This window comes from Poecilia formosa, unplaced genomic scaffold (assembly GCF_000485575.1).
Source record: "Poecilia formosa unplaced genomic scaffold, Poecilia_formosa-5.1.2 Scaffold37, whole genome shotgun sequence".
NCBI classification, from domain to species: Eukaryota; Metazoa; Chordata; class Actinopteri; order Cyprinodontiformes; family Poeciliidae; genus Poecilia; species Poecilia formosa.
In genome coordinates, this window is record NW_006799976.1 from 3,360,777 (window position 1) to 3,386,565 (window position 25,789).

Consider the following 25,789-nt stretch of genomic DNA (forward strand, 5'->3'; position numbering starts at 1 on the left):
TATTAAATTATTGCTTCCAATTGGATATTAATGAGGATGTATGCAAATAATCATTTGCTGATTTATTTATTTATTATTATTATTATTATTATTATTATTATTATTATTATGGCACTTTTGGCACTCAACACACACCACATGTATAGGCTTTACCGTCAATTTGACACATTCCCTCCATTACCACGCATGAGTCATTCTGTTTATACAGACAGAAATATAAGATCCAAGGTGATGCTCAGTGCCTTTCTTATCATATAAGCCTTCTGGATGTAAGGAAATGGCTTAAATCTGCTCTAAAACCAAAAGGTTGTATGCCAAGTGATACAATAACACACGACTGCAGGTGACTAAATGAAATGTGTGTGTTTTTAATAATATGTCCTTCTTTAAAATTGGCAACAGTTGCTGTCAGTTCACCCTCATCGATGCTTCGCTGGCTGGGTGAGATAAGACCACACAGCAATATTTAGCGATCGGGGAGACAGAGTTTATTTTTGGTGCCAAGGTTTTGCATAGTGATGAGCGGCCCCAGTGGCCACAGCACCGTAGGAGACTGGGAGTGTGAGTAGGCAATGGTTAAGTCCTTGAGCTCTCCGGCAAGGGGAAGATGAAATGGGGAAAGTGGTATCTGGAGCCTTATCTGATTCAATAAGCGTAAAAAGAGTGCGTGGATACCAGAGGAGGAGCTTTAATCACGTTAAGGATGTGCGTGTGTGTTTCTGTTTTGTTCTGCTGAAAAGGCAGGAACAGTAGAAGAAGTCTGATTGCACATCTAAAGCTCAACATTTTCTTATTTTGTTAATAAAGCTCTTGTCAGTTTTTGGTACGTACGCAATATTTAGAGTTCCCCACAGTCTGTGTTGCGTGGTGTCTTCAGTTGCTGCAGAGCTGTGTTATTTATGCTAATATTCCTAATAATATAATCAGTTATAGCCTAACGGGCAATACTTAAGACTTAAGTTATGAGGCAGAACGTTCACGGCATAAACTGGGAGCGAGGAAATTGAATAATTAGGGCATTTTACAGGCGAGGGAGGTCTGTTAAAAGAGGATTATAAATGGTGGGATCCACTGGCTTTGGGACTGTGATTTAAAGCCTTCGTTGTGCTCATTTAGATCCTTCTTTATGCCCATCTTCTCACCAGACTTCAGCTTGAAAAGGGGAGCAGAACTGAACTGTGTGAAGAGTTCACTTCATTTCTGACAAAGATACTCGCAGTACGATAACCTACAGTAAAAGCGCCATGTGGTTTGGATATGTAGTTTCTCACTTAAGCCAGCCAGCAATCCCTGGATGTCATATTGTAGGTATTTATTATAAAATCCATTGGTCTGAATGGTAATGTCTCTGCGTTAGGGAGCTTTATATGCAAACATTAAAGGAAGTGAGAGAAATAATATGTCAGTTATAAACAAGGTTTTTTCCACTGAGGGTTTATAATCTGATTATTTCACTTGCAGTTTTTTGTTAATATGAAGGAATTATTTACCTAAAACAAGCTCCTGTAGCTTGCTGAAAAGTTACTTGTTAGTCAGTTTTGTCTTTTCTCAAGTGTACTGAGATGGAACCAAAAATAATTGATAAGGTTTTGTGTTTTTCCAGTGTAGAAAATCTGTTGTTATATAACTTTATAACAGAGATAGGTGGCACTTTGTTAGTTTTTGCACCATGACTCCAAATTTACCCTTTTTTTTGTTGTTGAGTGAACCAGGGGCTAGTTAGGGTGGTGCTGAGTTACTCTATCAGTTGAACAGATTTTTTTTCTGGCATCTCATTTTAAGGATTTTAAACATTAGGAACGGCATGATGGTGAATTTAAGCAGTTTTGAAAACTGTGAACTGTAGTACTGGCTCCTACTGTAGATAGCAGTTTACGCCATGATTTTTGCCATGATGATGGTTTAAACAGTTTTCCCTAGTAATACTGTCTGCTACCATTAGAGCTGTTTACGCCATTTTAATCTGGTGCCGTGCTTTTCTGCAGGTGAAGACGAGAAGGCATGAGGTCCACATTATGGATTACAGAAGATGTGGCCGTCTGTGGGGCCTCCAGCTGGCTGCCGCATGCCGTCTTGTAGCCAGGGCCCCCGTGCCTGAGCTCCATGCACCTCACACATCATACCTTTGACTTCATGAAGATTCCTGACATCTGTGATGTAATGAATAAATTTGAAGTCCTTGGGATTGTGGGTGAAGGTAAGGTTGACTATTTGTTTTTATTTGATCTGTTAAAAACAGTGAGTACAAACCAGAAATGCTCTGATCAGGCTTTTTGTTTTTCTTTCTGGTTACAACCACGATTAACCTCCAGATACTCTGCATCTAATCGTGAGTCTGAGCTGTCTTTGCAAAGAACGTTCAAGACATCCTTTAGATGTGCAAAACACAAGTAATATCGACACACATCATTTCCCTTCTACTTAGCAATAATATGCCGCTTCCTGTTGGCCTGTAATATAAAATCTTAATAAAATGCAAATTGTTCGTTTTTAACCTGAAAAAAATATGAAAATGTTTATTGGGCACTCCAATTGCTTAATTTATTTAAATCATTGAACTAAATGTCTACAAGGAAGTTTAACAGAATTGCGTCTCACGGTGTCAGAGTAGCTGTTTGATGTTAGTCCTTTTTTTTTGTAGACATTTGCTCTAATTGTTTTTGGTTGACGCGTTTTCACAATTACTCCCTCTGCTTTTGGATGCCGCGCGCCAGTTGCTTTTTCACGTTGCTGATGCGTAACCGTAGCAACAAGGTAGCGTTTTCTTACAGCCAGGAGTAGCTGATTAGCATCTCAAAAGCCAAAATAATACCTGAACTGTGACCCCCCAAAATCCCAGAGGAGATGAAGAGGAGGGTTCATGGACACGGGGCAAAACCAGAGAGCAGAGACAGAAGGAGGAAGTTCAAGCCGTCTCTTTCATCGATAATAATGGGCTGTGATCGGAACCCTGACTCAGCCGCTCTCTGCCCGGGATCCTAACCACACCGACGAGAGATTCAAAGAGGAACAGCAAAAGCAAACCAGGTGGATTAGCAGAGCTCGCCAAATACTCACGGTGTCACCCAAGGATATATTACAGCAGAGGTTCCCAAACTGTGGGGCGCGCCCCCGTAGGTTTGTGTTTGAATCACGGCAGCAAACCAGCAAAACGCAAAGAACTTTTCACAGTTTTTCCCTCCAAACTAACCGACTGAGTTGAGTAAAGCTGTTGGATGCAGGTAATGTTAGCTAAAAGATGACTAGCTAACATCAATACAGAACCTTAAGCTTAACAAGTACCTTGTAGGCTAACGATGTTGGTGTCTGTTTTCAGCTACGTACATTCATTTTGCCCCCAAGAAAGTCGATGTCCCCCCACCCCCCTGTCACACGCGTCGTTTCAACCAAACAGCCATTTGTAATCCATAGGGGGGTCGCAGAAATTGTTTGGAAACCACTGGGGGGGAGGAGGGGGCGCAGAAGAAAAAGTTTGGGAACCACTGTGTTACAGGAACATAGTTTCTGCTGCCAGGAAGTTGAGCTGTTAGCATGTCATGATGGTTATGATGCAGCAACAGTCTTCAGTCAGAGGCCTCTTCTGATTCACTGCAAGACTGACTGCTACTGGAGAGTCCTCCTGCTCACAGTGTCACCATCCGCAATGACTCTGTGAAGATTCTTGCATAAATTGAGTTATGACAACATTTAACTTCACTTTGATTAAATAAAGTTTTCTTTTAATACTGATCTACATAAAAAAAAATAGCTTATAGTCAAAAAGATTGCATTTTGACATTAAACACAATTCATTTGTACTACTCGACCTGTGACAGTAACAAATTTTGGTGGAGGATAAATTGTCCCAGAAGTTATTGCGGTAAATGATAATATTGTTGTTTTGTGCTCGTTTTCAAGTGATATAATGCTAACGCCTTAATAATTCAAGAACACATTCTCAAAGATCAACACACCTTAAATTCTAATGAACATTTAACACTGGAAGGCATTTCAAATATCCAAAATAAATAAACAAAAACAACAGAAACAGCAAATAAAATAAATGACAAATTCTCCGCAAACATAATTGTCCTTCAGAAGAAAAGAGCTGGTTGAGACCAAAGCAGCAGACATTTTGTATCCGGTTCTTGGTAGAAAGAGAGAAAAGCAATAAGTCATGCAAATGGAAATCATCGAGCTCGTTTTCATCTGTCATGCGATTGATTTGTTGCTTATTGCGACAGGCCATGCAGCAAGTTTTACGCGGTCGCTGTACGTTGCAGTCAGTTTTATATAAAACACGCATGCCGCATTTCCAAAGTGTCGTCAGCTTCAGTGGACCAAGGTCGGTCCGAGAGTTTGGTCCCTCTGAAAAGCTCTTTCTGGCTCGTCTTTTGCCTCGAGCGGCTCGCTCAGTGTAAAGTTGCAGCAGCTCTGAAGCGAGGCCACCCACTTGTCCCGGTTTTCACGCTCCTACACTGACATTTAGAATGTGTGTGTAGCGTGCCGCTAGAGGACACGGGGAAACTTTGAGTTAGAGATTTAAAAAGCTGAGTGCCTCTCCAGCGATGAGTCGCTCAGGAAGGAAGGAGCCCTGCGCTTTTAGGGCCACATTAAAATATAAAGCTGTACAAGTTTGTCTGTCTCACGTCAACTTCAGCCTCTGCCTTCGCGCGCGTGGTCCAAACGTGTTCCTATTGGTTCAGCACTATTGATTTTGTCCTCCATTGATCGGGAGTCCAGTCAATTTTGCTAATGACTTAGGGCTAAGTGCTTTATGTAGGTTCACCCCAGCAATTAAAAGCTCTCTTATGTAACTATCTCCGCTATTTATTTATTTATTTTTAAAGAAGATTGTGATTAGGAAATACATTAGTGGGGTTAGCGTCTTTTAGCACACAAGCTAAAACTATCCTTTTGTTTTTCTTGCTTGGTGTTTGGTGCGAAGTTACAATTCCTCACAAATGTGTTCATCACTCCTTGAACTTTTCTCATCGCAGGCACAAAATTCAAAGTTTTCCTGTCCTTTATATTATTTTGTTACAAAATATAATCTGAGGAATTTGTATTGCCAGAGAAATAACGCTATTGTGCTGTGGAGGCGGGGGGGCGGGGGGGGATTATTTTCTTCAGTTTTGATTGAGCAGTGATAATCCATCAGGATAAAAACTCTTTTTTTGTTTGTATTTTCTCCATCTAATCTGACTGACTTTGAGCTATTTTGCAAAATAGAATGGGAAAAAATTGACAAATGTGAACTTTAGAGATGATGTAAATGCTTTTGAGACTTATGTTAGTACAACATTTTCAAAGCTTTAATGAACCTTGTACGTCAGATGATGTACTACTTAACAAATCAGTTACTATGTGAAACTCACAACTTAAACTTATGGGTTTTAATATTAATGCTAGAGCAAGGTATTGTATTTTAGAGCAGAAGCTTGCTAATAATGAAGAAGCAGTTTATCCCATTTTACATCATCAATATATATATTTTTTAAAAAAAAAAAAACAACTTTGAGGATAAACTTGAACATAAGAATTTACATCAAAAGAAAACTATCCCATTAATAAAATGTTTCTTTGATGCATTTGATTTAAATTTATAAGCACTAAATATTTAGCGATTGATCACAAATGAGCAAATAGAAACTTCTATGCACCACAAATCTGGAACAAATCGTGAAACAGCCGAATCACCGAGTTCCTTTAAGTCTAGACTAAAAACAACCCACATGTTTAGAGTTGCATTTGTGCCACAATAAATGAAACTCTAACCAACAATTTGATGTGTAAATGACAACACTTGGGGAAAAATGTGATGTTTCAATTGTTGATTTTTTGTGTGTGTTTTTATGATGTAAAACACGTCGAACTGCCTTGTTGCTGAAATGTGTGACACAAATAAACTTGACTGATTGATCGATAGAAGCAGAAACAATATTTGTGGTGTCAACAAGCACAGGGTTTTGTCCTCAGCATGTTAAAAGTTGTCGGCGTTTCGCTGTTTTTAGATTTGCAACCCGTTAGTCTGGATGTATTTACTGCGTATCAGAGCAGCGTCCCGCTGAGATGGACGACCAGCTGACAAACTGGAGAAGGAGCACAGAGCAGTTTGTCATGTGTCTGCTCAGTCCAAGTCTGGTGTCCCCCAGGGGACACACATTTGGGACTGCCAGGGTCGATAACGTCAGAACCACACCAGCTCGCCAACACTCGTGTCCTATTACTGAACAACCTGTGCTTTTACAGGTTAAAGATGTTCTTAATGTAATCAGATTAAGGTGTAAGAAGTATGACAAAAACAAACAAAAAAAAGATTTAAAATACTTTGTTGTTTTTAGACACTTGCTTCGCTACTTTGACCAGTGCATTAGAAGTTACATATATGCACTTATAATTGTTTCTGTCAGTTGGAGGATGTTACTGCCCGTTCAGTTAATCTGAATGCATGACTGGGTGTTAGTAGAAATAGCTGTGATGAGTTATTATTAACATGTTTTGCTTTTGTTTCAGGTGCTTACGGTGTTGTTCTGAAGTGCAGACAAAAGGTAAGATCAAAACTTTGATCACATTCCTGTCCTTTATATTATTATACACATAAAAAAATGGTTTCAGAATGATTGCTTAATTATTACTTTAGGACGTCTGTCCCAATCAGGACTTTTGGTACATTGATACCTTGTATATGCTACAAAATAACACATTTAACCTGTATTACATGCTTTATGTTAGTACTTTTTAGATTAAGGATTTTGTAGATCTTTTTCTTTACAGGAACTGATATTTTCCTCCAATTTGACCTAAAATAACATACCAAAATAAGGTTAACGAAACGCTCCCTTCTGAATCATTCATTCTGAACATATATTTGATTCCACACTTTAGGTTACATGCATCTTCATGTGAATGAACTGACAGTTTTTGAGATTATTTAAAGCTTTCACAATATCCTGTTTCGGATTTATTGGTTTGTTAAAAGGGAGCCATGCTAATAGTTTGCACAATCTCTCTCAATGATTCGTGGGTCCGATCTGGTCTTCAGTCATACTTTATCGAAGCACAACGCTAACCTTAGCACATTTAGTTTTTGTTCTAATATTATTCGTTGATAATGTGTTCCATGAAATATTTCAGTTCTGTTGCAGATACTGTTGTGCAGACAATACTTTGTTTTCCTGATTCATAAACGTAGCACTTTTTATTGAACATCATAAATGTTAAGAGTAGAGTTTTGGCTGCTCTCTGCAGTTCTCCTGGGACACCTCTGCTGTCGTTAGCTCCTTAGTAAGGCAAGTGGCCTAAAAGTCACCAGAAGTTGCTAGATGACCTCATCACCTAATTTGCATAATTCACAGTGTCCCTGAAATTGCAACAGACGTCGTGGGAGAGATGAATAATATTTTGAGCGTGACAATAAGGGAGTAAAACCTCAAATTTATTTGTTTATCTACAAATGAACTTTCTTTTAGTTGATCGCCGATCCATCCATCCTCAAGTGATCAGTCCGTCACTTACTTGAGTCAATTGTTTATTTTTTCTCCATGATTTTCTATTTTTAGTATTCTTTGTCAGCTTTCCAATGGGGGTGTTTTTGTTTTCTTTTTAAACCTATGACCATAGTAGGTATTGACAATTATATATACTCTTTTGTGCACCATTTACATTTCATTAAGTTGACCAAAAGGAGTCAAAAGAAATATAGTGATTTATTTTAGACAAAAAATATTGCACATTTTCATCCTGCTCTTTGCCAATACCCGATCTAGAAAGTTTTTATATATCGGACCGATACAGATATTAATATCGTATCGGTGCATCGCTAGTTATGTAAGATGAGGAATGCTTTGAGTGAGGCATTTAGAGGGTTCTGTGACCTGACCCATTAGTCTTGATGCAGGAAAGTACCAAAAGGCTTCTGAACGCTGGAATACTGGTTGTAATCATTTTGCATGAGACGGAGCTGCGCTCCGAAACTGTATCTTTTAATTTCCTCCTTCTGTTTTCGTTTCTGCCAAAATGGCTCCCGGTTCGTCTTGTTGCTGTTTATTTTGTTTTCGTGTCCCCGTTTTTCGAGAAGCAGGGACACAAACACTGCTGCATAAAAGAAAAATAGGAAGCCCATGAAAAGTAAGACAGCCCACACTGCAGTAACAGCCCTGTCATCTTAGCTCGTTTAAAGGAAGATGCCGTGGCAGAAATTGACAGCAATCCAATATGAGTGAGAGAAATTGCCTCCTACTTACAGAAATCTGTAAAAAAAAAAAAAAAGAGACAAAACATTTTCTCAACCTCCTTATTCAAAGTTCTTGATGGTTTTGTTCTCGCTCTGCAAACTGTTCGTCTGCCCTCATTACGTTGTCGAATCAGCGATATCACTCAGTGCCGCCGCATTTTTCAATGCCAGGGAGTTGAGTTTAAACCTAAGAAATGTAACACTTGTTTTTCAGCAAGCATTGTGAAACGATTGAGGAGAATTTGGGAGGGGTGTGGGGGGTAAGGAAAAAAAGGACAGTGCCGGGGCAAGCCGGAAGCACAGCCTGTAATTACTGGGCTTTATTATTCAAATTGATTGATCACTCAGCCAGGCAGCTGCAAATGCCAATGTCTCCATTTTAAACAACAGGACGCACATCAATAGACCTCATTTCGGTTCACACAGCAGATGGAGTCTGCTTTCTGCTGCGCTTCCTTTGTTGTGTTTACTTGGGCAAAAATCCATCACCGGCGATCGTGACGGAACTGTTCAAAATGTTAGAACCGAGTAAAGGCCCCTTCTGCTTGATAGAAAGACCATTTCTCCACTAAGTTCTGCCCTTCTTTGTCACGTTTTCTGTGTTTTATGGGGTGTTTAAAAATACACTGCCTCGTATAGGTGGCGTGTGAAAAGCATGCGGCTCAATTCTCTGGCTGCCGATCATTGTGGACCGCTGCCATCTGGAAAATCTTTGCATTGTTTGTGTGAATGAACTGCCACGTCTTTCTAAGAGCTAACTCGCCAGATCCGGCCTGCATAATTACGCGTGCACAAAAAGCACCGCAGAAATAGCACGCGCGCTTTCAACACATACAACCAGCTGAGGGTTAGCATTGCAGCACAACACGTGAGCCCACAGAGGAGGGTTCACGATGGACCAGGAAGAGCTCCAGACAGGAGAAGTGAGTTCACCGCGTGAATCTGCAGCTGCTCATCTAATCACAATGATTAGATGCAAAGAATGCGCGGATTTCGATGTAGAAGGGAAGCGAATACTCCAACACGTACTTTCAGCTGTTTCCTCCCGGTAATCCGAATCTATTTGCGGACGCCGCATCTGCTGCACGGGATGCGTGCATGAAGAGAGGAGGCAGCTGGGGCGATTATGGCGTGAAGATGGGAACAGGACGAGGGGGCGTGGAGGGTTCAGGTGTAATCCTGTGATTGTCTGCGTGGTAGCCCTCGCTGATGCTCGCTAGTCTGGGCATGCTTTGGGTGACCAGGTCCAACAAATAATCAGATTTTCACACAAAGGACTCAGCTGAAAAAAAAGGGAGGGGAAAAAATGCAGTAGATAAATATTGCAATGACAATGTTTGTCGCGATTCATAAAAACAAACATCTTGCTCTCTCCCTGCTTCCAGTACTCTCTTGACTTTCAGCATTTTAGGTAAATCTCTGTCATATTCTGGGATGATATTGACATGAACAGTGAGAGTTAATAAATATATATAAGTGAAATTATTGCATTCATAGCTGTTCTTTTAAATATTAATGTTGCGCATACATACTACAATGATAATGTATTTGTGATTCGTAGTGCTGCCTTACCAAAAACACGTGCAGATCAAATTCTAAAGCCTTGATTTGTTGATATATAATTTAGCAAAACCTTTTTAAAGCACTAAAACTTTGACATTTTCCTAAAAGTAAGTCACTTTGTTTGCCAAAAGTGATTTTGAAAAAAAAAACCCCAAAAAACAGTAAAACAAATAAAGGAAGATGACGACCTCTTAGGTAACACAAAAAAAAAAATCAATTTTGACAAAAAATTACTTTAGCCATTATTTTGGGAAGGTGACAATATAGGAGAATCAAAAGAACTACATTTAACCTTTTTATGATCTTCCTGTCCTTATGTACACTAGAAGCAGAGTTCATGTGTCATTGAGAGAGCAGTAGCTGTAAAGAAATAATGTTGGGGGGGGTGAAGGGTGTAAAGAGAAAGAAGTATAGAGAGAATACAAGACAACACCCTAGAAGTCTGCTTCTACACTTGCAGAAAGCGAGAGAGAGAAAACAGAAAAACAGAACAGTCCAGGATTTCTAAATGGCAACTAACATTTCTAAATCCAGTGTGTTGCATAACTAGTAAAGAAGCTGGAAGCTTTAAATGCTAAAAAAGAGCAGATGTGCAATCTGTTCAGCCTTCCTGTTATCTGCCAACTTTGAATCTTCAATCTTTGTCACTCGCTAAAGTATGGTGCGTATACACTGATTAGTAAAATGACAGATTTTTGAGTTTCTAGCAGTCAAGCTGAGAATAGCGTTCTCTGTGCATCTCCATACTTTGATATGTGACAATTTCATGATTTAATACAAGTGAGGGCAAAACGTGTATAAACCTACTCTTTAACTTAAGCTTTGTTGTCTTGTTGCATGGCCCATTTCTTGATGTTTTCTTGAGAACATGCTGGCAGATTTCAGAATCTATCCTTCCTCTGACTTATATTCAGCAAAAAGAAACTTGACCTTTTAAAATAACAGTATTTTGCCAATTCACAATAGATCTTTAGGGATTGTTTCTCTAAATGATGTGTTTTTCAGTGCTACCCAGACATTTATTCAGACTTCCACCATGGTGGACCCACAGAATTAGCCAATATAAAGGACAGAAGATTTTATTTGCATTGTGACTTTACAGACGGCAACACACTTTATTCTTGGACCTCTCTGTGTTGCTTGAATTTCCTTATTCTGTACAGAGTTTTCTCTTTTGCTCTAAATATTTCAGGAATGATTCTATAACCTTTGCAAGTCTGCTGAATATCAGCAAATGTTTTTTTTTCTTTGGAAGTCCTTTGAAATTGTGTTTTTGTTGTGTGATGATGATTCACACCCCGAAAAATTTGACCTGGAGGTCAGACTTTGGTAGCTCTTTATTCCTTTAATGAAACGTGGCGCCCACTCACAATGACTGCCGTTCCATTGGTTTTTAAAACTTAAATTTAGTTTCAAGCTTGAACTAGTTACTAATCACGGAAGTTTGGATACTTTTGTCACAATAATATAACAATAAAAATTTGTTATAGTAGAGTCTGTTTGGTATAGCTTTATTCACAACAACAACAAAAATAAAGAACCTTTTTATGCTTGGGTGAGAGTTGATCTGTAATGATTTACGTTGAATAAAATTGAGTTCTACGAAGCTTTTGCCTCCATATGCAGAGTAATTAGTGTTTACATCATTTGAACATGTTCACGTTTTGTCATGCTGCAACACAAAACTCGGTTGTGTTTTATGGGGATTTTATGTGGTAGTGCATCATGGTAAAGTGGAAAGAGAAGGACACACAGTTTAAAAAAAATTTACTAACCAAAATGAGAGCCATGAATTAAAACAAAGCTCCCAAGATGAGTCGGTATCTTCCAGAAGTTTCTGGATGGTACCGACTTCCCATCCGCCCAAAACAGTTCTTTTTGGGCGGATGGGACCAGTTTTTTATACTTATTTTTTATTTTTGGCTGTTCTTCCAGTCAAATTAGGTGAAGACTGTCTCTTTTTCATTACTTTTCTGGATTTAGGTTTGGACTTTGACTGGGCCATTCATAGCATTAAAATTAGCAAAGTGCCTCAGAGCATTTCTTTAGGACTTACTGTCGATGATAAACTAACTTGGAAACAACATACTGAACTTGTATGTAGAAAGACAGTAAAATCAACCTGTGTTTTGTGTAGAGTTTGTTATTTTATTCACCGGTCTTGTACGTTTACATGGTATGATAGCTCGATATATCCACATCTAATGAAACAATGTTTGGAGTGCTACATGTCAATAACATCTCCACACGAGATATAAGATTCTACTAATTCAGAAGAAATTTTTACGAATAATGACCTTTTCAAAGAGACTATCTTCATCTGCTCCTCTTTCTTTTAATCAAACTTAAGGTTTTGATTATATTTAATGTCAACATTTATTATAGATTTATTTTTATGTATTTGCCAATAGCTTTTCAAATCTATTGGCAAATAGATTTGAACAATTAAGCAAAATGCACTTCGGCATAGATGGGCTTTTTGGATGCATACGCTGAAATGTGTACTTTTGGAGTGACAAAAGTGCGAAAAAATATCTAGTATGAATACTTTTCCAAAGTGCTGCATTAAGGACTAATGTTTTCAGCCACTCAACCATTCCATCTATCCTATTGCAGAATCCATTTAAATATGGAGTTAAATTCTTTATGTGCTGAAAGTGTTACTTTGCACACAGATGAGATGTGGTCTCTTCTCACCAGAGCAAATTTTATCACAACTTTTTGGTGCAGAAAGTACCCAGATTAAAAGTGCAACATTCTGCTAAAGTATGTCAGATCTGGTCGAGCGCACTGGAACTCGAGGAGCTTTTGTTTTACTCCTCATCTTTAATTGATATTTCTGTCAGTGTAAATTATAGATACCAACAAAGAGGATCCGGCAATTCATTTGTGACACAAAGTGCTGTGAACTCTGTGTTTTGTGGTGACATTCTGGTAGGAAATGAGATGCTGCTAGATTTAAACATTGAGAATGTTGTTGCTAAGCATGGTTTCCAATGGAAATGCCAACATGCAACAGGAACGCACACACACTGAATTCTCGCTGTGTTGTAGCAGCCTGAGTGAAGAGCTGGCATGACCTCAAAGAAAATTATGTTGCTATGTGAAATGAAATAAAGGTTAATAACCTTAGTTATTAGCTAACTCTAACCCCATAAGGAATGGGATGTTCACTCAAAAAAAGGAGAACTATGAAAATGTGATGATTCCAACCGCCATCTAAAATCTGGTGAAACTTTTAAAATTTTCGTGATTTTTGTTTGCTTATATGACACGTATGTTTAGATTGTGTGTAAGGCTGGACGATGTGGCTGACAAACGCACCACAATAGAAGCGGTTCATATCGGACTTTATTGATAACTATTGATTTGTTTTTTTGTTTTAAATATCTGAAATACAACCAAACTGTTGCTGTTACCTTTTCTGTTTGTTCTACCATTTTCACTCCATGCCGTTGTTGTTGTTTTTTTTTTTTTAATTATTTTTAAGCAGTTATGAGGCACGGTGGTGAAGCCTTGAACTGCTGCTGCGCAAGTTACCCAAAAGGGTTGTTGCTAGACTACCACAAGTTACTCAACAAGTTGTTGCTAGGCAACAAGTGAGCGAGTGAGTTCGTCGATGCCGCCCACCTTTCTTAGCTGGCCATGAGAGGTTGAACTGGTGAAGTCTTTCCTCTGCCTACATCCCCCAGAATGCTGTGCAGCCCTGGATTAGTTCAGTGACATTATTGAACATTTCATCAGTCATATTATCTGTTGATACTTATCAAAGCATGTAAGCAAAACTTTTTTCTTTCTTTATTGAATTTCAATGGAATCACGTGTCTATTGCAATATGTTATATTGTTATTGATTTATTGTCCAGATCTGGTTGTGAATGTAAAAAAAAAACAAAACAAACAAACAAAAAAAACAAGTTTTGCTTATATACTCTGGTAGAACTTTGTCAGTTCTCGATCACAGTAGATCACTTTCAGATCTTACTGATTTGTAGCTATGAAATAAGAAATTGGTCATTTTGAGGAGATGTGGTTCTGGAGCTTTGCTGTAATTAAACCTTAGCTATTAGTCCCAGAAGTGATTCCACCTTTTTGCTTGCGTTAGTTTCATCTTGGTTTCAGTGACTCATGTTAGAAGTCCTGTTTAATCTGTGTACGTCACAGAACACGCTTCATTCATCAGACGTCTTTGCGTCTTTGCATATTTTTTTCCATTGACTGAAAGTATGTGACACACTTTTCAGCCATCTCTCTGCTGTATGTTTGCTTTTAAAACTGTCCTGGCCAGGTTCGGTAAATCTCAACCTGACAAAATGAGACCCTTTGTTGGAATACAAAGGCTTCTCTCTAGCAGCTAATCTAAATCCTGGCTAAGTCTTCGACACGGTCACTGGTGGTTCCGTAGCATGTGGCTGTATGTGAGCTGTTTAAGTGAGTGGGTAAACATTAGTTGGTGTGAGTATTTGTGTAAGCGTGGGACACCCCTTAGGAATGCACACGGCGGCACCCTGAATGTGCTGGGCCTCTTATGAGCTCGTTCCCAAACCCACTTCGTATACGCAGACGTAAAACATTAACTGTTCCTCATATGCGTGCCATTTAGACAATGTGTTAGGCCCTTTTGTTAGTTGGACTAAATGTATCAAACTGAGCAGCATGTGGAAGACCATGAGCGTAGCTGCAAAGATATTCCTCGGCTGATCTAAGCTGGGACATCCACCAGATTTCAGAATGTTTAATTGCGTCGTTAAAGTTTGTCCATCCCTGAAAAGCTGTCTGCCAACAACTAAAAGCAACAACCGCTGTAGATCAATATGCTATTCATCAATACATTTCCATGGGGACCCTGTGTATTTCAAATTTTTAAATATCCAACCTGAATAGTAACTTTACTTTTGGTTGACGTTATTCCTGGTATGTCTGGTTATGTAGAGTTTGTGGATTTGAAGCCACCAGATAACACACCTTTTGAAAACAACATCTACTTAGTGCAGTAGGGGTGGGCAATATCGACTTAAAGTTTTATCGTGATACTTTGTAGTGCTTTTGTGATAACGATAAAAGTGACGATAACAAATATTTACTTAATTAGGTAAATCTAGGTGTGGTTGTGACTACATGGCACCGCAATCAAAGCTCCACAAACACAAAAAACTGGACACCAGTCACGTACAAAGGTGTGATTTATATCACTAAACTGCACCCAGTAACTGCATTTAATCATATTTTCAAATTTATGAATGTTTACTTAGTGAAAAGAACATGGAAAAAATAGCAAAGCTGTCAATCCCCACGATGCAGACAGTTTTTGAGGAGGTTTAGACATCTTTGTAATGTCTAAACCTCCTCAAAAACTTGAATTTATCATCACAACAATAAATCATCACAATGGTAAAATCATGTTAAAAATGTATCACGATAAATGATAAACAATGCTAAAATGCAGTACTGTCAAAAGTTCAGCACATCTAAATTAAATGAATAAATTACATGCGAGGTGATTCAGTGATTTGAATTGGCAATGCTGGAGCAGAAACGCATTTAAAACGTTTTGACAACTCAGACTAAACACAGTCATGAATCTATTAATTGTTTCTCATGATAAAGGTTTGCTGCAAAGTCAATGAATGTCCTGAATCTGGTTGAATTGTTTTTGTAATGACTTGGATTGATTTGATTTCAGTCTGGATCTGATTGGATATGAATTGGACCAGTCCAGTTGGTCCGACTTTTAATTGGACCAATTAAATTTTGTTTAAATTGAAGCTGTCACCGTATTAAACTTCGTTCAAGAGAAGTATACATATCAAGAGAGTTGGAATAAAAAGACAAACATATCTTTCACACCGTCTGAAATTAAGTCACACTAAACTTTTCTTGTTTTAGCTTAGCTTGAATTTCCAAAATTATTTCTGCTTGCTAAATACAAGACAAAAACATTTTTAGAACATGTTTTGTAACTTTCCTCAAATTCAACGTTTTACATAGATTTTGGTCTGTAACAGGAAGCTTACAAAAAATGTAGGACACTTACAAAAAAAATAAAAATAAAAAAAAATGTTCTTGTTAAGTTTTCTGGGATTTAACAAATAGAAATAATTTTGGTAATTCCAACTAAGCTAGAAGAAGTAAAGTTTGGTCTGACGTGACTTCACAGTGAGAGAAAAAAAAATGCATTTGTGTCTTTCTATTCTGTTAATGTAAATATCTTGTTTCACCTGTATATATACACAGTTTAATAAAACAATGTAGACACTATGTCATTAAGAAACACAGAGATGTGCATCCTGGTCTGTTGCGTGTGAGGACCCTCTCAGTTCACAGTGTGCATTTTAGCTGTCATGTTCTCAAGTCGTGCGTCTTGCTGCGTGCTCCTCACTGCTGATTCTAAATTGCATGTATGAGCATGCATAGTTGTAAGTGTTAGTATTATCGCTCTGACAGAGTGTCAACCTGTCCAGCGTTTCCACCGCCTCTGGATAATATTGGTATATATACTAGATAATAATTGCTGTTTTTTTTTTTTAAGTAGCGTGTAGTGACTAAACCTCTAATATGTCACGCATGGTTACAATTAACTTGAATTTTGGCTGCAATGAATGCTATAAGCTACACATAACCAAAGCTATGTCCTTATGGGTTGGTTAGTTTCTCTTCCTGAACCTTAGTTATTATTTCATGTCATGTAGTGATGATGAGGAAGGACCTAAATCCAGGAGGAATGGATTGGTGAATGGCGATCCAGTGGGAGGGGCAAGAGACCATATGTAGGGGAAAATGTGCAAGGCAGAATAATCAGAAGTACTGAATATAGTAAAGGAAAACAAGTGAAGTTTAGTGTGATGCCAAAGAAATCTTCAAATATTAAAGACTTGAAGCTCAACACCAAAGATAAGTCATTAAAACACCAGCGGAAAAAGATTACTGCAATGTCAATAAAGATCCATCCATCCATCCATTTTCTTTACACCCTTGTCCCTTAGTGGGGTCGGGAGGGTTGCTGGTGCCCATCTCCAGCTAACGTCCCTGCGAGAGGCAGGGTACACTCTGGACAGGTCGCCAGTCTGTCAGAGGTCAATAAAGATGTTTCTCTTTATTATTGAGAAAACTCTGAAGAATTTTTGATATGCTGTTTAAATAAAAATGTACAGATATTGTTGTTTTTCCTGTCCAGACTTTTAAAAAAATGCTTACAGGAGCTGGTTGTTTTATTCTTTTATGAGAAATCTTTGTCTCATTTCCTACCAAAAACACATTTATTGTTTGAGGAAAAACTTTATAAATCTGAATCTTCCAGCTGTAGGAATAACTGTGGGCTTAACTGTTTGAACAAGCATGAAAAGTCTCCAATACGAGGGTTTAAAATAACAGCAACAGACTGTGGTTTGACGGTTCAGGCTGATGATATGCTGGCATGAAAATTAAAAAGAAAGAACATTAGTTCAAGTCGGACGGAAATACCTTTTGACAACAGCGCCCCTGATTTACATGACATGCAAGAAGAAAGAGACGCATGAGCAAGATCATCAATTTCGCTCAATAGGGGAGTTGGGACTTTAATTTACTAGCCTAGAAGAAAAACTTGGAAGACATTAATATAAACAATTTAACGGCTGACATGAGATAAGCAAGTCATTGTATGAGTTTAGCGGCGCATCAGAGCAGCAGAGACGACGAGCACATGATCACAAGTCACCCTATTATTAGGAAGTGAGCAAGAACATATGTGGCACATGCCAGAACGAGTCTGCAGGCAGCGCTCGCTCGTTGTGGTGAACGCTCCTGGCAGCTCCGCCGTGGCGTGGGGTGGTATTTTCCTGGCGCGGGTTGGGTTCACAGAACCCCCAAGGGCTGACGACACATGCCAGCATGAAGGCTTTCTATATGAACATGTTGAGCCAGTGAGGAAGCGGCGGCTCCCATCTAGCTGTGTTTTTCAGAATGATAGCGTCAAGTACAAAATATACCACATTACAAACTATATATCATAAAAAAAAAAAATCAGTCAGTGCAGTAAGTGTCATAATGGTGGGATTTTAAAGAGTTTTTGTATTAAAATGTATTCAGTGTTTATATCATTTTCACTTGTGTTAAATTGCTTTCAGCCTAAGGCGTATGACGAATGTGCATGCTAGCTTGGCGCAAGTACCTCTGCTGTCAGTCAAGTTGATGAATGGAGCACATAGAGATAAATGTTGTCTGACTTTTACCACTTTAGAGATTGCCCTGCTCCTAGAAGTTTATAGGGCCTTTTGGAAATTCATTCAAATGTAAGATTTTTAGGCAAAGAAAAAAAAGTTTTTTTTTTTTTTTTTTTTTTTTCCGTTTCCGTTGGGCCCGGACCTTTGGGGAGGGTTTGGTTTTTATTTGAGACTAATGGTGCATTCACACTAGCCCTATTTAATCCGCTTTAATCGAACTCTAGTTTGTTTCCAGACAGTCTGGTTTGTGTGAATCGAACTCTGATGCAGACCAAAAAGGTGAACATTCACTAAATACCTCGGTCTTGGTTTGGTTGAAGTGAACTCTTGCGCGGTTTGAATACACATGTGAACGCAAGCAGACCCACGGCTGTGTTAAACACAGAAAGAGGACTACAGCGCAAGGCATTGTGGGTAAATACAACCAAAACAAATGTGGGTTAGGGTTAGGCTTTTCAAATGAATTGGATCGCTCAGTTGAAAATCTGAACTGTGTCAGCTGGAAATGTAACAAATGTTGCAATTTTGGTCCCCAGTGGAAAATTCAAATTTGTGGTCTGAATTTCAACTAAAACAAAATTTGCCTTATTTTATCATTACGACGCTATAACATAAAACTGTATTACATAAGAAGTATTCACCCACTTGGATGTTTTACCCTTCTTGTTGCTTTTACAAATCAGTCATGATCTACAAAAATATGGATTTTTTTTTCACCAAAAATGGAAATAAGAAGGTGATTTCTACAAAATAATGTAATCTAAATAAAACATTTATATATATCCTTAGGTCCTAATAATTCCTAGTTACAGTATGTTATATCCTCAGGTCTTAAATGTCGTATCCTGTGACAGAGCGGTGTAGTTAAAGAGTTATTTCTGTTCCTTTCTGCTTCATTCTTCCTCTCATATTGGTATGAGAAACATCCAAGTGGGTGAATACTTATGTAATACAGTTTTATGTTATAGCGTCGTAATTTCTCCCGTGAGAAAGAAGTCTTATAATTCCTCCAGTTTGCATTGTTTTTATCTGCTGGTTTACTCTGTGATGAAAACAAACACACTACAATCTAAAATGAGTTATCATATACCGACTGGATCTCTTAATCTCAGAACGTTCCATGTGAGATCCAGTGAGTCACCCGCCATCTGTGGTCAACTGTTGTTTGTCCTGATCAAGAACAAGACAGGACGTTTTTATTTCAGCATCACTCGAAGCTATTTTTATTTCATAATCAGTCTCCCTTTTGCAGCAAAAAAAAAATACGGAGGTGGTTGATTCGATGTAGGTGGCGTTTTTTTTCTTCTAAGTCATTTATTTATTTGGTTGGGGGAGAGAGAGAGAGAGAAAAAAGGAAAGACTGCCACCTCCTTTGACGGGAGCAGTTATTTTTGCAGCCTGTGAGTAGAAACTGGGACAGAAGAGAGAGAAGGACTTTCACATCTAGACTTAAATGGGTTACCTTGAGTGGAAGAGTTGCAGACGAGTTCCTATCAGGAGTCTGTGAAAAAAGAAAAAAAGATGGCGAGGGGACTCGTGTTTGCTGTCTGTGTCGTGAGGTTTTGCTTGTCCCCTGAGAGACTCGAGCTATTTAAAGTCCGTCTTACGCTGAGGCCTAGCCCACTTGTTGATGCGGCCTGTTGTAGTGGTAAATGCAACCAAAACAAAACGGGTGAGTCTAGCAGGGGAAAATGGCTTGAGGTCTTTCGCTAAAGACAAAGGAGAAATCCTACAACCGTTAAAATCTGACGCTGCTCCATTTCTATTTGCATTTTGTCAAGACGGACGTTTTTGTGTCATTTCCTTCAGTGGTTCTTGTTGTAGCGCCACCACAGGCAAGGAGGGAAACAGGTTTTTCAAATCGTTTGGATCGTTTGACACATTGCAACGTGAAAGAGTACCACACCATCTGAAAATATAACAAATGTTGCAGTTTTGGTCCTCGATGGAAGCGAGTCGTCTCGACTATCGGGCCAAGAAAATACTAATCAGCCTATGAGAAGCGATGAGAAAGGTGTTCAACCCTTATTTTGCAGTGAAGGGGCAAAACTTTGTGTGTTCAAAAATACATGAATAAATGTTAAACTGGAGTACTTTGTTAATAAACCGACCCATCATGTTGCTTTAGCAGAAACTCTGGTACAGATGTTGCCAGCTGGGATGCAGATGGAGGAACGTAGAGAGAAACTGTAGAGACAGGCGCTGTGCTGCAGCAGCCCCAGCTGCTCTGAATCCACCCATCACTGTCTTTGTGTATTTTGGTTTGAGAAACCATGCTGTAACATCAGCACTGCATCAGATAAGAATTAAAAAAAAGCAGCATATGGTTTCTCCATAAACCCAAACTTATTCTGTGCCTGTAAATTAAAACAACACTGTCATTTCCATGTTGTTAGTACATCATCTTTTCTGAATGAAATTGTTCCGCATGACTGTGTTTTGTTTTGTTTTTTGTTTGTTTTTTTGGCATTGTTGTATCAACATTGTGATATTGTTCAAAACTAAAAAGACAGATATGGTTTCAGTAATCATTTGAAGATGAGTGATATTCTGTTAACGCTGACAGATCTGGATCTAAACGGAGTAAACTGCTCCAGCTGAGAGGAGTTTGTCTTAGTTGAATGAAAATGTAAAATCATAAAAGCCATCAGCAGCTGCTTAGCAACAATAAAGCAGTAACGTTGTGATTATTTCAGCGATATAAACTTGTCACAGAGTGTGTGGCCTTTGATCACTGTTTATTATCTATCTGGGAAGCTCTTGAAGCTACGCACCAATCAGTTTCAGAATTTCTAAACTCCAGTTTTTACAAAGTTTTGACCTGGCAATTTGGGGCAGTTCAGGTTTCTCTTTTAGTAAATGTTTATAATTAACAGAATTATTTTTTTTACTTTCCTGCTGTGTGAGATCAATAATTATGGGAAGAATGGTTCAGAGCGATTTATCGCCCAGGTCTTTGACATCTGGGCGATAAATTGATTTTATCGTTAAATCAAATTTTCTGTTTTTGAACATTTTATTTTTGGAAATTTGGGATTTAAAATTTTTTTTTTACCAATACACTCCTTGATTTTCTATACTTCTATAGTTCTTGTTTGTTAGCCCAAAAAACAACCACCATCTTTTTTTTTTGTTTTACAGCTTCTATTTATTTTTGATCAACTAACTGAAGGATTAATTGAAATAAAAGCCTATTTTTAATATATTTTATATCAATTGTATATTTTTAAGGAAAAAATTATGAGAAAAAAATATTGATTCAAATTGGAATTTGAATCGTAATTCTGAGATTTTATTTTTAAGTTTATCGCCCGACCCGAGTAGCATCTTTTTACAAGAGACGAGAGACCCCCTACCTTTCATTTTAAGATTTCCAAATGGCTGCAATATTTCCAAATCCCTCATGTTCCATAAGAGAGAGACTTAAAATATAAACAAACCAAGATTTACCTCCAATATTAATGTTTAAAGATTTGTGAAAAGGTGCTTTAGTCTACATGAACTGCCTTTTATGTCGTCAGGTCTTGTTACCTTTGCACTGGATTTTCATGCAGCGCCTTGTAAAAGTATTCACATTTTGCCACAAATGTGGATTTTATGTGACAGTTCAGTACAAAATGTTGCATTATTGTGAAGTAGAAGTAAAATCGTGAAGCTCTGGCCCGGTCTCAAGTCTTTTGACGCCTCTAACAGGTTTTCTGTCCATCACTGCCTTCTGTTTAACTCCACTCAGATTCTTCCACATTTCCACTGTGTGTTTGGTTTTATTTTTTCTTTGTTCAGACATCACCGATTAGAAAGTATGCTTTGTCTTTGTAGGGACAGATTAACATAGTTCATATTTTTGAAGTGAGTTAGTAAATCTAGCAGAGCATTCGGTTTGACTCCAGGGGCTGAATCTTTACTATTCAGGTCATGGAAGAGTGACAGAGTTTTTATATTAAATAATAATCCAACCCGTTTGTTTTTTTTCTCCCTCATAAATTAACCACATGGTCTCCCACATGGGAATTCCCCAAGATCTTAGAATAAATTGTTCTACAAAAAGGGTCAGAGCATCTACACTTGTCCCTCAATAGGTGTGTGAATTATTAACAAACGTAGAAAACCAGTTTGTCTGGCATGAGACGCTCATCTGTTGAGATTAGCGAGCGAGACGTCTGCAGGATCTGCTTCCTGGCTGCAGCTCGTTCTACGGTTTGCACTTGAAGCAGAAATAGCCTCAACTGTTACACATAGATGATGTAATGTGCTTCGTATTGGACCAAATGAACTGGACATATGGGGTTTTCAAGGATTTTTAAAGTGACTAGCTGTGAGGTTTGGTTGGTTTTCTGGAAATGAAAGGTGAATTTTGGTGTGTCATGTGACTCAAACCTTAGACATTTTGGTTGTGTGATACGGAGCATATACCTTTTAATTGTCCGATAAAAACAGAAATGAGCCTGCAGTTTTAGAGAATGAATTTAATTAAATTTGTTTTTTGGTGATCTCAACACTAGGCTTTTTTATAAATATATCAAAAATGTCATTAGAATTGATTGATTGTGTAAAATAATTTAATTAATTCAGTGTAGAAAGGCATATACTACCTTAATTTGCATGCATAAATATAGTAGCTAAAATACTTGGCATGTACTCTAAAACTTGCTGAGTTTAAAACAACCCACTTAAGGTCATTTTGCTAACCTAGCTCTGCATGTGTTAGCCTGACTTTTGCCTTCCTACACAATTTTGCTTGAGTGTCGTCTTTCTTCAGGGCTCGGTCTGGGAGTTCAGCGAACAGCTATTTGGAGAAGCTGTAAATGATGACATTGATTTTCTGCGCTGTTTTAGAATTGCCTGTAGTTTTAGCAATGGCAGCGGAGGAAGTGAACGGAGCCGTTCAATCCATGTTGGCCACGCTTCCAAATGTTGAATTAACATTGACAGCCGCCTTGTCTGGCTCAGCATTTCTCTCTGCACAGTGGAGGATGGTTGTTTCTGATAAGCGTCATAGCGTTGAACTGGCGTGTTACATTACGTCGCGGCTAAATGTTAGCGTTAGGGTTGATTTAACACAAGAGGGTTAGCCCCAGCATGCTAGTCTCGACTTTTACATTCCATACAATGGTTTTAAGAATTATTTTTGTTGCTTGCTGTGTTGTTCTGGTGGCGGTCTGCAATGCTAAATGGAAGTACGTCCTGGGCAGGATGGTAGTCCGTCACTGGACAACACAGACACACCAAACAATTATTTAGCGGCCAACTGATCCATCCATGTTTGTCTTTCAGAAGAAGACAGAATATCCACTGATAATATGCAGATGCAACACAGACAGGTTCCTAAAAAGATTTAAACTGATGACCTTGTTGTTGTGCATAAATAATGCAAAGGGTTTTGACACCATGGGGCATCAAAATGAACGACTGCATTGCAAATGATCAAATTTAAGAACAATGAACTCGACCACCTCAGGTTGTCCGAAATTAACTTATTCACAAACAACTGAATCAAAAAGTAGTACTGACCGTATGATCAATGTTTTGGTCAAAATGTGAATGTTAAATATCTATAGCTACCACAATTCAAGTGTTACCTAGCACAGCTTGCTAACACTAGCACAACAGCTAGCATTGTCCATTTTTCTTAGCAGGAAAATGGCTAATAGTATTGTTATTAGGCAAAATATTTTTACATGAAAGAAAATCTCTGAGTTTGAGCTTGAATCTGTAGTCTGCGGTGTGATTTAGTGACCTGCAGACCAAAGACCTACGGTTAAAGAATCAGACATTTGGGGGAAAGTCTTCCTCTGTGACTCCTGTTATGACTGAACATTGTCATGTTTTCACAAGTCATGAATCCCTTCCACAGCTCTTTGCTTTTCCTCGTCCTCTTCCTTCAGTGTGAACTAAGGTCATTTAAACAGGCCATTGAGATTGCCATTATCGCACAGCATCCTTTCACCATCTTGCATCGTTTTACTTAATGGTGTGGAACCATTCAAAATTGTCGTCTGTGACGAATAACGAGGCTCCTTCTGGTCTCTTCTTCAGCCCAACAAACTGGGTCATAATTTCTGACCCAATATTTGGTTAAAATTACCCAGCTGTTGTCCCCGGCAACATAAACCCAACATTTGGGTTACAGAAATATGACGTATGAACACAAACTTTCACCATCATTTTTCTCTCTCACATTAACAGGTGTGCAGTTATCTCTCTTCATTTAATTGGAACTTACAATTAAGTTTGTACTTCACCCTTATCATTAATGGTGTGATAGCCAGCTTAAATGTTTTAATGATACAACATTTTGGAGTTTTAAGATTTTAGAAATTGCTCTGTGAGGCATTTCAATGAACAGAAACATGGAAACGTTACATGAACGTTTTTATGAACGTTCATGTAGCGTACATGCAGCACATAATGTGTCACATACTGCTCGTAATGTATTATGAGCAGTACAGCTCATATAATGTGATCCAAGCTAAGTCTTGTTTTTCAGCCTTGCTGTGCTGCTGCAGCACATCCATTTAAAGCCCGGTGTTTCAACGTGCCGCATCCAGAAATCTTGATTGCTTGTTGCCTACTGAGGAAGTCTATTTTTTCCTCCATTAGTGAGTAAAGGTTGGATAAAACACAGGTTATTTTGCTGTTCCTCGTTTCCTCTCTCAGCCGGGCTTGCATAAGGACAGCGCAGTGATGCATACGCAGCTCTGACCCCGCAGTGTGTCGTCTTATATCTCTCAGAGTCGGTAGGAGGGCTCTCTGTTCTCCCTGATCCGAGCTGGAGCGATCCGGTGCTGCCGTTGGCTTCGTTTGGAGGGAGGGATGGAGTGCTGAACTGGAGCACAGCTCTGAGCCACAGGCAGAAATACCATGTCTAAATAGGACATGTCGAGGAAACGGGGCTGCTGGTGGTGGGGCACAGAACTTTGTGAACCAATAACAAGAAGTGACTTTAGATGACAGAGGCAAACTGCTGGCATTACCTCATGTCTGCCATACCTAGGACAGACAGGAACTATTCATGCTGAACTGTCATTAGCTGTCTGTTTCTGTACCACATTTCTTCTGTGAGGGACATTTTAATTTAAAGCAATGTCTGTTTAATGTATTTCCATCTGTGCATCGGGTGTTGTTGAAAAAGACAGTTGTCTAGTTTCGTTTTTCCTGGCCATGCACTCATGAGCACAGCACAAAATTTATGGCTGGTATATATAACCCTGGTGGCAAATCTAGACTTTTGCCACGCAGTAAACCATTTGCTCCACTTTGCCTGTAAAAGCACATTATCATGCTTTGAATGCCATAAAGTTTAATGAACCATATTTCAGCTGCCGTCTGTGCAGCTTTCCCCTCACACTGGCTGTTCTCAACTGTAAAGCTACAGCAGCGAATACAGTTTCTTCCATCATGGGTTGCTAAACGTCCAGCTGACTTAAGGTGATAGAAGGTAGATCAAAAACTGAACGTGTGTAGCTCAGTTTGTCAGGGACGCCAATGGCAACCATTGATCAGAAAGAACCGTTAGCCAATACGGATTGATAAATATGATAAATAAAAATTTATCATATTTATCTAATATGATAAATGCTGGTAAAAAAAACCACTTTTTGTTTTGTTTGGTTCCAATGCCCTTGTTGTAACTGTATATGTCATATGCAAGGACAAACAGCATTGATTTCTCACAGAGTGTATTTTCTTTCTAATGCAGGAAACCAATGAAATTGTGGCTATTAAGAAATTCAAGGACAGTGAAGGTAAAAAAAAAAATTCCAGTTAAGACTATTTGTTGAAATTCTTGCAAAACATAAGTTCTATCCTAT

General features: G+C 38.6%; 1 protein-coding gene across 2 annotated transcripts in view; it reads left to right on the top strand.

The window, feature by feature from the left end:
- LOC103137162 (cyclin-dependent kinase-like 5) overlaps nt 1-25,789 on the top strand; it is a 59,987-nt gene that overhangs the window by 1,953 nt on the left and 32,245 nt on the right. For both annotated transcript variants that reach the window (XM_007550773.2, XM_007550774.2), the window contains exons 2-4: nt 1,986-2,197; nt 6,496-6,530; nt 25,678-25,723. In XM_007550773.2, the coding sequence (XP_007550835.1) occupies nt 2,104-2,197; nt 6,496-6,530; nt 25,678-25,723 (175 nt within the window). In that variant the 5' untranslated portion in view covers nt 1,986-2,103. The remainder of the gene's footprint in view (nt 1-1,985; nt 2,198-6,495; nt 6,531-25,677; nt 25,724-25,789) is intronic.